At 27.8% G+C, this 16,646-nt stretch overlaps 1 protein-coding gene across 1 annotated transcript in view; it reads right to left on the bottom strand.

The window, feature by feature from the left end:
• The window catches only part of Dora (zinc finger SWIM domain-containing dorado), a 132,625-nt gene that overhangs the window by 67,695 nt on the left and 48,284 nt on the right, over positions 1-16,646 (bottom strand). Inside the window, exon 3 of the mRNA XM_075359204.1 lies at positions 5,371-5,625. Within this exon, the coding sequence (XP_075215319.1) occupies positions 5,371-5,625 (255 nt within the window). The remainder of the gene's footprint in view (positions 1-5,370; positions 5,626-16,646) is intronic.

Here is a 16,646-nt window from a genome sequence, read left to right as displayed (position 1 = left end):
ACCAATTTTGTTGTCTGATAGTTGGGCTGATTTTTTAAGTATTGTAAGAGATCTTTCTAGTGTTTCTCATCTAACAAATCTGGAGGCTAGCACACAATGTGAAATGTTGTTGGTTCTGGATATTTGGTTTGGTAACAGCAGTTTACTTATATAGTTGGCTAATTATATGAATTATATTAAGCTCAGTAATTTTTATTTTGAAGAAATATATAAAAATTTATTTATATATAAATAAGAGTTTAGTATCGCTAAGTGTATGTGTGTCTATTCTTTGTCACTACAGAGTACAATATTTTATATGTTAAATGAATTCTTAGAACTTCCATAGGGAAAAATTGCATGTAACCTATTTTGTGTGGTCAAAACTAATAAGGTGATATAAGAACGATTTACTCTATTACTGTACATTGTGCCGTTAGAAAAACGTAACTTTATTCTAATACAGATTTAATTATATCTGTACTACAGCTTTTATAATACTGTAACACGAGGGTGATTCTTCAAAACAGAAGTTCTTCTTTCATTATTTTAACCAAATTACATTAAACTGAGGCAATCATATTAGAGGACTGTTTTTTATGTAAAATGATACACTGAGATTCAATAATATTTCTTTTTTCGTTAAAAAAAAACACAACAAAAATATCAAAGTGAGAACATGAAAACACTAAAAGTATCACTTGTGCTGATCATAAAACTTATTTCTTGAATGCTGATTATACAATTTACTTGAACTTCAAATACTTTTTTCAAGTTTAATTACTTATTGAGAAATGAAAGTTTTATTATGTATTTTAAAATTAGATATAATTAGATTAAATCAGAACACTCAACTCAAAATTCAACTAATTTATTGTGAGGCCAACAAGGATGATGTGTCGACATGATGTTAACATTTTTACATTATAATGTAAATATATTAATAATGTTTTTTAAAAATTAAACAAAGCGGAATACACATTAATTAAACGAAGAGACAAATTTTATTACTTTTGCTGTTTATGTCATCTAGTAAATATATGTTTGAAATGAATGTGGTGATAAAACTATATTTTCTTATATTTACAATAAAATCAATGATTTTAAAGCTGCCAAAATGAAATTAATTTTCAATAATCTTAGACTTGAACAGATTATAAATGTATTATACTTTTGTTAATTTATGTTCTTCCATACTAACACTGCAGTGCACAAGAAAAATATTCTTTACATTTTTATATAAAATACTGCTTTTTTTTTTTACTTCTTAAGTTAGCATTTTAAATAATTTGTGGTCTAGCAACATCATTTCTTGAAAACATGCATGATTACAATGTTATGAAGTAATAAAGCAAAATAGTAACAGTAAAACTTACACTTTTTATAAATATAATTTTGTTTTAAATAACAATTATAAATTATAAGAATTACCGACTGAATTTAAAATCACACTTTCTCATTTCATTGTTTTCTTAATTAAAATAAAATTAATTAAACGATTTCTTTTCATACTATAATTAAATCTAAAATTAACATTTACAAAAGACTGGCTACTCAGTAGTAGCCAAACTTTATATTATAAACTAGGGCCAGTAAATAGTTACCATTTGATGGGCCAATTCAACCAATACTCTGCCAATTGTCATCTATCTAGTTTCAGATTTCAATATATAATGCTCTTGTTTAGATAATAATTACTATCAACTGAAATAAAAAGTTATTTTATGGGCTTTTGTACAGTAATATAATCCCTACAGAAGAAAATTCATTGGTTTCATTAATTTTATGAATTATAAATATAATTCTATAATACAACTACATTGACAGAGAATTTAACCAATTTTGGAATTTGTGCCTTCTTTGAAACAATTGGTACAACAAAAAAATTGATTTTTTTAAAAATTAGTAGCGTTCATGACTTCACAATATTGCTGGCATTCCACTTTGTTTCCTTTTTCACAATAACAACAACTGTATGTTCATTTCATGTGTGACATTGTCACAGTTCTAAATGTACAGTTACTAAGCAGGGTACAAATGCCAAATTTTGCTTTTGCATCAGATATCAATAACAGACACCAATGTTGTTTAAGAAACCAAATTTGATGAAACAAATGAAAAAATCTACGAGTGACACAAGTATTTCCATGGGGATTAGTATTTATGTTGATGTTCCATAGTGTGCACCATTCTACTGCAAAGATTATGAATGTTTAAAGAATTAAAGAAATACATTATTTATCATAGTTTATTTAATATAATGCTGTTTACAAATCAGAAGAAACAATGACAGGAGATCTTTTCATTAAAGCTGGTCAAAATAATCATTTTATGAAAATGTAATCACACAGGGAAAATGTGTTCACTGTTCAATCTATAAACACAAATCATTCATCAGAACAGAAATTTTTTTCCAGGCAAAAATTTAATTTGGACAAACTACAGGAAGTTTTCTTTTTTATATACATGGAATTATCCATCATGAATTCATTCAAGAAGGCCAAAAGTACACAAGGAAATGTATATCAACATCCTTCATTGTCTAGGGAATGTAATCAGAAGGAAAAATCCTAAAAAAATAGTTTTAAATAACTGGTTTCATTGTATTAAATGCATCACCTAATCCAAGCTTACATGGTGCAATTCAAAATTTCTGGTTAAAATATCAGATGATGACGTAAAGCAGTTGAAGGAAGTTTCTAAGAATGGGTTCCAAACATTAAATATGTCTTTTCAAGTTGCATTGTAAATTGGAAAACATACTTACCTTAATAATTGATTTGAGTTACTCTAACTGTGGATTTTAATGTGCATTTTCACTTAAAGATTTCACTGAATATAATAATTTTTGACACATCAGAACGCAAGATGTTCATTCATGAGAAATATACAAAAAACTTACTTTTCTGAAGCATTCGCAAAGAAAACATTTGTTTGGTCATTGGTTATTGTGTGTGTGTGTGTGTGTGTGTGTGTGCATACAGCCAAATCTAAACAGAGACTTTTAAAGTTTATAAAATCATTCCTTACCCAAATATTCTGAAAATTCAATCAAATTCAAAGGATAACACGCTGATAACAAAGCTCTTTAAACTTATATAGTAATAATTTTTTTCTGATTTTGGAATTTAATATTTTGATTTCTAATGAAGTAATAAAAGTTTAAATATATGACACTAAAAAACAATGGATTTTTCAATATGTAAGTTCATCTTTTTCAGATTAAAAGAAAAGATTGGCAAAAATGGTTCAATAAAGATATAATAGTTGCATCTCAAAGGAGTAGGTATATTCTCAAACTAGTTATTTTCAGCATCTCTCCCCAAATTTTTTTTATTACTCAACTCTTATATATTAATGCTCAGACAATTAGTAGATCATGATTTGGTTTATGGGCATGGATTAGCCAGTACTGCTTCATTAGTACAATGTATACCTTACAGTTTTATCAATAACAATTTTAATTTTCTCAGAAAAGAAAACTACTTTAACATAATTTAATAATGTGATAATCAACTTCAGTATTACAAAATTAAATCTGTGTTAAATTTAATTTTATGGACACGATGTATTTATGGCAGTTATCATCTAGTAACTATGATTTTTAAATAGTGAATTTACAAGAATAAACTCAAGCTATTAATCTGGCTGATAATTGATGGAATGTACATGATAATGTTTCCAAACATAAAAACTAAGTAACTAATGTACCGTTATAAGTAACTGATCTCAGAAAATGTTACTTAAATTAAACAGGTAATCCTCAAAATCTGTAAGAAAGAGAATTTAAGACTTTCCTGTAAGAAAAGAATTTAAATAAGAACAGAGACCCATATAGAAGTTGCATGTCTTCAAAACCATAAAAGTAGTTTCTTACTTATTAATTCATCAAACTGAGAGTTAAAAGTTCAGACTTGAAAACCATTAAGAGATTGAGGACAAATTGCAAATGTTGTGTGCAATGTAGGGTATGCCCTATAAATAAACTCTTGGAATCATTCATAAACTAAGAGGGGATGCTGATAATCATTAATGATCACTTCAAACATGTTACTTTTTTTGTTATTAACATTGTGATAAATCTTTATGCAAATCATATTATCTTTTCAAGTTATATACCATACCAGGGTTTCTTTATGTTTTATTTGCTGGAGTGAACAAATTAAGCAATACCATATAAAATACAACAGTGATTTATATAACATATAGTTATTTAATTAAAAATAAGGGCTGTAATTATTAAATAACAAGACTAATGCTGCTACAGAAGAACTGCGCATGCGCCAAATTCGTAAGACCAACTCTTATATAGAATGAAGCCTTTTCTTTCAGTTGTTGCCACTCCAGTTTCTGTAGACATATTAGTCTGGCCGTGGCCTTCATTTGGATAACATCTGTTTTTTTATTTTGCCAAAAAAATGATAAATGTTTTATTAGAGCATAGCATTGTCATGAAATTTCATATGAAAATTGGAAAACCCTCTACTGAAACTTCTTTTATTAAAAAAAGTATATAGCAAATTTAACTAACATAAATAAGAAACAACATTTACTGGCAACTGGTGCCATTAAAAAAAAGTATATTGTAAATTCCAGTAAATAAAACACAAGTTTTAAGAATTAAAAATATAATTAAATATAAAACATGGGTTACATGGCGGTGCTTAATCTAAAATTAAAATTTTTATAATTATATATTTTTTTTTGTTTAAAATTAAAATTTTATGTAAATTAATATTTTATTAAAATTGAAAATGAATGAACATGAACAACAAAAAACTTCACAAATGATCAATATTTAATGTTTTCCTCAGTTCTCTGGCTTTAGGATTATCTCTCTCTCTTAGTTAAGTGTGTATGGAATGTAACGTTTAATAATTAGTCACTGCTAGTTTACATATTGTTCAAAATTTTTCTCTGATTTAAAGCCGTACACCAAGCTTCATATAAGTTTTGCTGATTAGGTTTTTAGTTTTTTAACAATATCCTAATTTTTCTGGCAATAATGAGTAAGCTCTTCACTAAAACTACTCAGGTGCCTGATTTTATTTTTTTCAAAATTTGTTAATTGTAATGTAATTAGATTAAATGTTATTTATATGTTTTACAATGAATGATCGTAATTAAAATTTTAGGCACAAAATTATAAAAGTAAAATATAATACTCATAAAATGGGTTATTTTATGAACTCATAAAATAACTTGTTGTTAATGACATGTTAAGGCTCAAGAATGGATACCGCATGTTTCTGTAACATAAGTTGATTGGTACAATCATAAAAATACGTAAATACCACTTATTCAGCAGACCTCTTCATTCTATAAAATTTTACTTTATAAACTTGTAAGCTAATTTTTTTTTTCATTAGATTAACAACAGGTTTTATATACCTATCTGCAGGGGATCTTTGACAGCACGATTTTTAAACAAATGTTCTCCTCTTTGGAATTCATCAGCACTGGAATTAGCCAGACAAGAATACAATCTAATATCTTCTTCATTATCAGGAAAACTCCAGAATGCAATTCGTAACTGAAGTTGTTCAGGTACTGGAGGATAGACATGTTCAACAAGCTCAAATGGAATATGTGAAGCGACACATCGAGCTGCTAATTCACATAATGCTGTTACAGTTGTTCCATTCTCTGCAAACATAAAGGCAACATATAAAATTAAATACAACTAGAATAAGCAAATGCTCAAAAAATAATAATAAAAAGATTAAAATTATATCATCAGTTACAAAAATATGAGAACAATTTTAAAATTACTAAACCAGCTACAACAGTAACAAAATAACAGATTTACAAGTGTAAATTCCAACTTTGATGCATGAAACTTTGAATTAATGTAACATAAAGCACACAGCACATGTCATTAATACATAATTTCATTCCATGTATATTAATTGTAAAAAAACTTGTGCAATCCTTTGAAAAAAAAAGTCTTTGTTATCATAATTAATTAAAAGCAAAAGTTTATACTAATGATAATAATAACAATATCAGATGTTAAGCAAAATCACAAAAGTAGGGCAAAGCTGAACAAATATTGAGCATATAGGCCTATACAATTGTGTTGTCAGAAGTCAGTAGAAAGTACGAAAACATCAATATCAACTTACTAAGCTACAACACCATTAAAAACTAAATAAGGCTTCAGCTAGGTCATCAACTAACTTCCATTAACATGAAATAATTCAAATGCAATTTAACTTAAATACTTGAAGAAGATTACTTTTATACTTCTATTAGGTTAGACAATGAATAATTAGTTTTTGAAACTAATATTAAACAAACTGTATAATATATCATTATTATTTCTTCTTTAAAGATCTTTTTTGTAAAAAGTTTACTAAATAATAGCATATTTCATAGACTACAAAATTTCAAACCACATCCTTACACAGGAAAGCTTTGACCTTGTGATGAATATTTCAAAAAAAAAAAAATACGCTAATAAAATAATCATTACCTCACACAAGTGTAAAACATATTTAATTTAATATTTTAAACATAACATATTAAATTAGAAATTCTTTCCAATGCCAACAAAATAAAGTAAGCAACTGTTCATGAATTATAAAAGGGCAGCTTGTTTATACCTACCCTTTGTTTCTATCATTTTCATCCAGTTTCTCCATAATCACACCATTTTTAATGCCACATCATTAATTTACATCAACAAATGTATATAAAATTGAAACTGTTACACTATTATCAACAGTTTTGCAAAATTCATCTACAGCAATAACAGTATAAATATGATTTTTTTAATGCTTACTATATACATATCTCTAATTTATTTACTTAAAAGTTTTAACTTAATTATTTAATTATTAAACTATAATTTAAAACAAAAGAAAGAATTTTGTTACTAAGTCTGAAGTTTAAGTACATATTTTTTGACACATTTTCTTGGATTGCATATATAATAACAATTTACAAAATTAACGTTTTTTTTTAATAAATATCTCAAACAGCAATTTCTTGGTAAATATCTTATTTTTAGTTGGTTTAACTGATTCTTAACATTATTCAGAAAATATCATTCATTGATCACTATCTTTAATTAAGAAATTAATTTCATAGAAATACCTATAACTTCCTTTACATGATAAACCACACTCTCTACATGATAAACAATGATAAACCATATATAGTCACAGAAGCTTATTTTTGTTGAAGGATCATTTCTTGACTACTTATTCAGTCTTGTTTTCTAAATAAAGATTTAGGCTGATTATTAATCCATTATAATTACTATTATATGAGAACTTTCTCAATGATGAGGTTTTATCAAATCAAATGTACTCATACATGTAGTAAAAAAACACACATAATGTAATAAAAAATATTCATAATCTGTCCAATAAATATACATTCCACAATTGTTCTATTACAACAAAAATAATATTTCAAATCAGAAGGGGAAAAAATTACTGAAACATAAAACATTTATTTACGTGTAGACGTACATTCTTAGACGTAAAACTAGAAAATCAGAAAAAAATGACTAATCAGATGTAATACTAGAAAATCAGAAAAAAGGTAAAACTTGTCAAATAAAACCCGAAACTTTTTAATGTCACCAACTAAATTGTAGTGTTTAAAACTATAAACAACTTAATTTTAGTATTATAATTAAGTTATTATTACTTTATTAAATATAAAATATAAACATACATAAAGTTTATATTTTTTCTTCTTCCCAATAATGTACTAAATGAATAATAAGTTTTCAAAAAATTAACACTCACATTCACTTTTTATTAGTTATTATTCTCTGCATTAGGAGTAATATTTTTGCTCTGACACAAACTATCGTCCCCATCACAAGTTAAAGCATTTGAAATTCAAATTTTAAAGACATTTCTAAACTAATTCTTATGTAATTTTTCTACATGCTTTTATAATTTATCAAAAAATTAAATGAAAAGAAAATAAAAAAAAACAATTTCACAATAGTTTCTTTATTTTATTTGAAGGAATAATGTCATACATTTCAAATATGTTTTCCATTATCCTGTAAACAAATTTCCTAATTTTCCTTTTAAATTGGTAGTTTGGAAATTATCAAGTAGCTAAAACACAAATATCCGAGAATGACAACTGGTCAACTTTCCTAACAGCCAACAACTAACATTGCTTATACATCAGGATGTATAATATATATATATAAAATAAAGACCAAGAAAACTGTTCTTAATTTGGATATATGGTTTTTATGGCAATGCTTCAAGCCTCTATTCCCAGCTACATTTCATTCAATTCTGAATAAGTGGTTATTAACAAAAAACTTTTACGCATATTATAATATATAATTTCTCCCTTAGGAATAATCTTTTAAATATAATATTTTATATAATTATTTTTTAATTTTAATGGATGCCAAAAAATAACACTTAAAGTAATATTTTCCAACTTTTTATATATTCTTGGATTTACATAACATGTTACTAAATGCTCATAACGAAGTTATTACAATAACAATCGCTGAAAATTATGATAAGCAGACGCACTAAGTATTAATAAACTCAAAATTCACATGCAAAATATGGGTAGACGCATAATCCCGGCTGATTTTCACATTAGCACTGTCCTCTTTTGTTGGGTGGTGCCGATCGTCGATAGTAATTAGTAATGAATCATAAAGCCGCTCTAAACGGCTGAAGGTAAAAGCAAGACTGTAATCTGAAAATACATGCATGATGAGGGTACCTTCATCGTCTAGTTCCTCAATTGGTAGTGTAGTGTTTTTGTTTAGAAAATTATTTAGAATGAAAGATACAATTTCAAATACTACATAAAAATTAAAAGGAAAACTGTTCGTAAATTTTCAATAGTATTCCATATCTGGCAATGCGGAAGGAAATATAATTTTGGCACACTGAGATTTTTTTGGGGGCAGTAACCCCTGAAAAGGCCACGCATGATCATTTTGTCACTTACGTAAGCTGGCATAAGTCCAGTGTCAGTAACTACACTTTACTACATAACACCTGGGTTCAAGGTCGCCTTTGTGTCTACGGCACGTGGCAGTTATAACCGACCGTACCCCCCCCCACGATACCACCTACCCGCTTGGTGCATAGCGGTGGTTATCCCCTCCATCTATACCACTTTTCACCACACATCACTACTACAATTCTCCCTCGCGTTCACTCCCGACTAGTACATCTGTTAAGATAGCTGTTCAGCAAACTATCCTGCGTTACGGACTTTACCCTTCCTGTGTAAATGACAAAGAGCTATACTGCACGGCACGGCCCAGCAAGTCACCGGAAGAAACACAATGTTGAATATTTGTTTAAAAACAACCGCAAAAGCAGTATTCCGTTAACAATGTTAAACTTATGTCTGTCGGGAAAATCATGCTAAAACAAATACTAAAATAGTTACAGATCAGTATACCTAAATTCACCAAACACTTCAAAATTATTAACATTCTATATCAGGAATTCACAAGGAGCTTTGTATATTTATGGTTCATTAACTCCTTTAAATTTTACAGACTTAATAATTATGTTTATATATAGTGTTAAGAAACGGAATTAGTTTCACGATAGTTTTACTGATGAAAATAGGGGTAAAAGTTTATATAAGGTAGTTTTGGAAACGCTTTGTTATCAAGTTATCTCTATTTTGCCACGATTTTTTCTACAGTGATAAAACGGACAAATTATATTATTGGAGAAAAAATTATGACGGCAAAATTGGTGGTAGTATTATAGGTTTAATAATTTTAAAAAATATATCCCAGTACTGTATATGGGTAATATATGAAAAATTGGGAAATCCGAAAACTGAACTTCATCCTCAAAGTACACCGGTTTTCATTGTCTAGTAATCAAATACGTAAAAGAGAAACAAGCTTTTACGGGTATTTGATCCTCAGAACCTTCGAATTCGAAAATCAGCTGTTAAACAACTGATTGCGACAAGTTAACCACTAGACCAAGTAGTCTTCAAAATGGCGGTACAAAAAGAATTTCCATATTTAAAATTAATTTATTTGAGAAATTTATGATTTCATAAATTGGCAATATTAACAGTTGATCAAAACTGTTTTACTACTTCCTTTGGGCTAATTTATTTTCTTGTAATTTGTTTTTTTTTTTTAAACTTTAAAACAAGTTTTTGTTTTATTTAAAAACAAAACTTAACTTTAGAAGAATAAATTTACTGGGTAATATTATAAACTCAATTTCTTTCACTTTTCTGTTCATGCTGTGATACAGATATAAAATTATAATGTATGTGGTGCCTTCTAAATTAAACCAAGCTTTACGTTCAATTTCTAGGAAGCATCTGGAATATTTTCATCTACACTTCATTCTACCTATCATAACGTTAAATATTAAAGTCGTGTCCGAATTAATGATAATAAAAACCGGTGAAGTACTTCATTTTGTACTGAATTCCCGATTTTCTTGATCTTGTACTTTGAAACTTTCACAGGCTACATATATAATACAATATAATACGAGTAATTGAGAAACAAGTCTATCCAAAGACTTACCATTACAGAAAAGCTGTTTATACGTATACGCATTAATTATGAAATACAACTGTAAGTCATCAGCAGCAGTTAATGGACAGTCATTATGCAGGATTAACAACAGTTTATAGGTTTAGTTAGAGAAAAGTTTTTTTTTATGGAGAAACAATAACAATAAATCTATTAACTAGAATATATAGGGCTATTCTGTATTTTAGATCGACTAATAAAAGACGAACTTATTTCATGAACGGACAATAAAGCCCCTTATGACTACCATAACACGGTCGACTGCATGATCGCAGCTGCTATATACACAGTGAAAGCAGCAGTAAGGATCTGAATGATTAAAAAATAATCAAAGCACCAACTACTGCTTTGATTCTTTCATATTTTCATAAATAATGAAAATCAATATTTTCATAAATAATGTTGCAACAAGTATTTTAAAAGTAGGAGCGAAACTGTATTAATTAGAAAAATCTTAATTTATATACTAATTACAAAAACTAAAAAATGTACAATGAAAAAAGATACATCCAAAGATTACAACAGAGTACCGCATCCGACTGAATTTATAAAAATATGAAAGGGGGTTTAAAAAGGTTGTTTTTAAAAATATTATAGTTTGCAATACAAACTATAAAAATTATTAGTGCATCCTGACCCCGTAGGGGAAAATGTAACAGTTGCGGTCGCCACGCCACCTCCTCCGTACCTAGCCCTTATGGGCTTTACCGGAGGTCATCTTCAAAACCTCGGCAAAGGCATCTATCAGCCTTGTTCTTGCCTCAATCGAATGCCACCGATGCGAATGCTACATGTGACATTCCCACCGGTGTACTATCCGTATAAAAAAAAAAAAGAAAACTAAAAACAAACACATCTTACGTTAGTATCAAACAAAATCTAACTTGTACATATTGAAACTTCCTTTTTTAAAAATCAGGTAGATTCTGATAATGTTAGCTATTATTCCGGAAATGAAATCACATGAACATTTTGTGTCATTCAAGTGGAATCAAATTCTTTTTTACTCACTTGTTGATATAACAATGATAGCGTTGAACTTGTGTGACTTAGAATAAAACAAAAATTATTTTCAACCCGCTGAAAGTCCTGAATTAATTATAATATAAATGTAGAACTTTACTTGCGTATACGAGAGTATCGCCCCCAAATGGCGATGATTTTATTTTATAAATAATGTGTACATGAAATTTGAATTAAAAAAAGCAGATTTTTCTGAACTAATAATTAGTTCAACACGCAACCAAATAAGGGAGATTGTCTATGTAGGCTCCGTTAACTCGTTCATAAATTGTGTTATTTTTAGCTATTTAAAATTTCTTTTTGATTAGTTATCATTACCGGTTTGTATTTTTTTGTTCTTGTTATGTTAATAAAGGCTTTTATTTGAATATTATTAGTAATATTAATATGTTTAGTTGCGTATGTAGTCTAATTGGCTATCTAGACTGGCTTGGTAGCGGTTTTATTTTTTTCTTTATTTATAACGCTTTCAACGGGGTGGACTGCGTTTTCTTTATTATTTTTGTTGTTAGTTATATTATTTTTTAGTTGTTCTGTCTCTGGTATTTATTATTATTACTATTTTTATTATATTTTGAGTTTTACTGGTAATTGCAGCAACATCTTAATGGTAAACATTTTTTTTTTTTTTACTACACAGGACTACAAAATGTATTATTTAAATTTAAATGTACTTTTTGAAATTTCCGGATCTACTGTTACCTCATAACATGTCAGACATCATAGTCTTCAATAAGTCCATTAATAGCATATATATATATATATAAAATAAGAATTTACTTTGGATATCTTAATGCAAATTATTACAATATTAATGATTTCAACAAATAAAATAAATTATTTAAATATTTATCTAAATTTATTTACTTTTGATTATTCACATATAATTATATACAGAGACTAAATATGTTGAAATCAGATCACTACGCTTTAATAACTCCGGGTTTCTTATGATTCATTTAAAACAATTTTTTTCCCAAGAATTTATGGAGACCCAACGGACCATTTTTTTAATTATTTTCATTTTATGTCATTCCAGAAGACTTTTCATGTCCTAGTAACGAAAATATCTTTTATATATATATATATATATATATATATATATATATCATGACCATATTTGCTCTAAAGGGAATTTTTTGTGTCGAAAATTACTTGTGAAACGTGTTCTGAAAGACGAATTAAGCGGAAATGGGTTAAGAATCAGTAATTTTTTTTATTTTTTACAACAGTAAGCAAATGCTTGTAAATAACCTGACATGAAACACTACTAGCTCCCGAAAATGGCATAATAATCATTCTCAAGAATGATAATTCAAGCTAGGAAAAGTACTTAGCGTAATAGTATTTTCTGTAACCTTTTTCAGTGAACCAAATATACTCACTGTAACTACTTGTAGTTACATATAGTGTGTATATAACGTTTTTTAACACAACGACTTGATTTAAAGTAAATAATCACAAAAACGAGTCTAAGGATGCACTAAGGTGCTTATGCATCAAAGTCAAACGGGCCAGACAGTATAAAATAAGAAATAAATATATCTTTACTATGGAGAACAACGTTGTTCCTCACAAAAAAGTATTGTAGATTTAAGCTGTCTTAAATCTTAAATACTTAAGGAAAGAAAAAAAGCCAGTTTAGGGTCGTGATAAAAAGAAATAGTTACTTTAGATGGTGGTGGAGAAACAATTCCTTTATATTTAGGATTTACCAGCAGTTATGAAACAAAAGAAGATTACCAATACATAAATAATACCAATACATTTTGTATACCTGAAAAAAAACATAGAATTTAACTAGGATATGTACTAAAACCATCATTCCGCTTTTTCTTATAGAAATTAAGTAAAATAGTAGACTGATCCTTCGATCGATTCAACCAGTGTAGGCATGGGTGCACAATCCAATTTCTAAGATTAATTTTTGTTTTATAACGAAGAACCAATAAACAATGAACAAAGTTTGAGTAGAATTCTAACAAATATAAACAGATTATTAGATTTTCAGCACAACTGGTCGAATTAATACATTAAGTATGTTGTAAGTAATGTACAAAGTTTACCATTACACAAGTTAACAGTAACAAGAAGTTAATATAACAAGACATGTTAAAATATTCATGTAACGGCCGTTTACTAGACAACTGAACGGCGAGTTCCGTTTCTACCCAATGTAAAAGCAGCTTGGTAGATAACGGCATTTAGTGAACCTGTAATCGTACGACAGTGTTTTACATAAGCAAGTTATATCGGCTAATAAAATTCAATAATTGTAAAAACCTTTTACTTGACAAAAAACAGTCGGAAATTATAACAAACGTCTTGCACGATTAAAAATTGGTATTTTACATTTAAAAAAATATTATTTTTCAATTTAAACAATTTTTATGTGTTCTAGCTTTACTTTTTTCAAAGTTCATCGACTAAGGTAAATTTATTGATCGTAAATGATCCCACTGGAAGTTTCTTCCAGACAACTGTAACGGAAGACTTTTTAAACGAAAAATTACATGGCCCACATAGACAATTGATATGTTTGTTTGCTGTCATTACTGCTTAGTATTGTTTTTTGTTATGAAATGCTAAAGCAGTGGCAGTTTTATTGATATTCATAGTAGTTTTAAGTGAAATTTTACAAAATTGTTTGGAATATTAGCGTTAATATGCCCTATTAACATACATGGATTTAAAAATGAGTTTAAAAACTGTTCTGACTCAAAAGGAACGTACGTATTATACGAGTATAAACTTAAAAAATAACGTGTATTCCCGCATTTCACAGAGTACTCTCACACTCAGTAGTAGTGTCTCTTTAGGGGTTTTCTCTTCTTTTTTTTAATTTTTTTTTCAAGACAAAGTTTTTCGTCATTTTTCTTGAGAACAGCTTTTTAAACAAAGGCGAGGTTTATTACTTTTTTAATATATACCATATTTTACGCAACAGTAACTAGCTGATATGAAAAGAAAACCGTACAAAAATAAAACCAATTTCAAGCAAACATAAAAAAAAAAATAAAAGAAATGTGATTTTGCAAGTTTTCTTTAAATTTTAAGTAACTGATATAATATTTGAAAAATAGCTGTATTTTAATATTTGATTCGTTAGAAGTCGGTTTTTAAAAAAAAATATTCAATACCTAACTATCCTACTAAATTTAAGAAAAAAAAAACAAAAAAAAAATCGTTTTCTTAATACTAATCTTACATCTAGCTCATTAATAGTCATGTAGTTTAAAATATTAATAAACTCAAATTTGATGCAAATAAATTTCCTGTTCGGCATCATTAAAATTACATTAGTTCAAACGTTATCCTTTAACAGACTTCATTAAACAAGAGAGAAATTCACGCGAGAAAGATTAAAGCATCCTCCAATCTCAACTATGCAAGTTAATATACAGCATGACTAAATAACAAGGTCCTAACCGAAAGCACCTTTACATCAAGGGTATAAAATTTTAGAATACATAGTGATGATCCTTTCGTAGAGTAAAAGTTGGAAGAATAAAAAGTATGTTAAGTTTAAACTGTATATACTATATATACTAATCTGTAATCGTTCAAGGATGAATTTATTCTAGAAAATTTATAAAAATTTTACGGTGGGAGTTTAAATTGAGCATCACTTTTACTTCCAAATCACAGAATATAAAGAAGCGGAAAGATCCGTTATGTTGTTTCTATTCACGAGAGTAGTTTGGTGAAAAGGTGAAAGTCGTTACTTTAGTCTCGCCGTTTCCAAGAGTACAAATGAAAAGTTTTTCTGTAGTATTAACGTTTTCGTTAATCGTTATAAGCAATGAATACCGCTATAATACTATTTAGCTGTTACATCGATTGAAATACCGGTGATTTTTAACTGTTACGTAGAAGAACAATTCTAATTAGTAATCAATAAAATAAGTTGACATACAAATGAAGAGAAACTAGGCCAGTGAATTTTAGATTTCTATTTTTTTTCGCAAGCAGAAAACACTAAGCTGATAATTCATTTTTAAAAACAATAATACTAATAATATAAAAATAATTTTTCTAAGAAAGGAAACAGAAAGATAATTATCGCTTAAAATATACTTCGAATTTACGCTAAATTTAAAAATAATCCGCAACATGCTGCTTTCAAATGATTTAACAAAACACATAATCTTTTTAAATTTGAGAATTGATTTTTTTTAACAATTAATGATTTTTAGATCAATTTTGGAATTATAAATATTTTTTTTAAATATTAAAATTTTTCAAATTGCACTTGTTTTAACCTCAACAGTCGTAAACAATCCGACATAAGTCTTTATAAATTAAAGACTATGGGATTACTTACTCCAAATAATTTGGGATAAATGTGCAATTTATGCACATTTATCCAGGCTGACTGGAGAAAGTGTGAAATAAAGCGATTTCTATTTGTCTTCATTACAGAGAAGAAAACACACTTGCACTAAAATACACTCTGAAATGTACATAATATTCAGTCCCAAAATTTACACATTCACTCTTTTCAGCACAGGTGCTGGCTGTATAATGAATATTATTACTCTCAGAGAAGGCTGCTCTGATTAGCGCTTTTCTTATCACAAATTTGTTCTATGCCGACAGCCTTAACCGAGCAGACTGTGTAAATTAAATTATTAATTAAGGCATTATGAAGCAATGCCTTGTATATATTTCTTCAATTCAGTACTTGGGCAAAAAATATATATTCTATGAAAAATAATTTCATTTGAAGATGAATTAACAAAAAAAATTTTTTTTTTTACGAAACATTATCATTATCAGGTAACTGAAAAATTAACGTTTTCTTTCGATTTTCACTACAACAATATTCGATTAATTGAGCTCATAGTAATACTGTCTGTAGAAAATTATTTATTCAAAATTTCGTTAAAATATGCATATTTAAACTCGATCTATCGATATCACAAATTTTACAGGAGCTATTTTAATATGTTTTATACTAATAAAAGCACATAACACGTAAATAAAATCATACATTTTTCGCGAAGTTCATAAAGACATTATTTTATGGAGGGTAAGTAAAAATAAATTTATTTCTTACCGCCAGTTCATTAGATTAGTAACAAGCTAAAATTCACGATTACAAAATTCCAAT

The sequence above is a fragment of the Lycorma delicatula genome, chromosome 3 (assembly GCF_047948215.1).
Source record: "Lycorma delicatula isolate Av1 chromosome 3, ASM4794821v1, whole genome shotgun sequence".
Lineage (NCBI taxonomy): Eukaryota > Metazoa > Arthropoda > Insecta > Hemiptera > Fulgoridae > Lycorma > Lycorma delicatula.
Note: the sequence above shows the minus strand (reverse complement) of the source record. Positions and strands in the feature narration are given on the sequence as shown.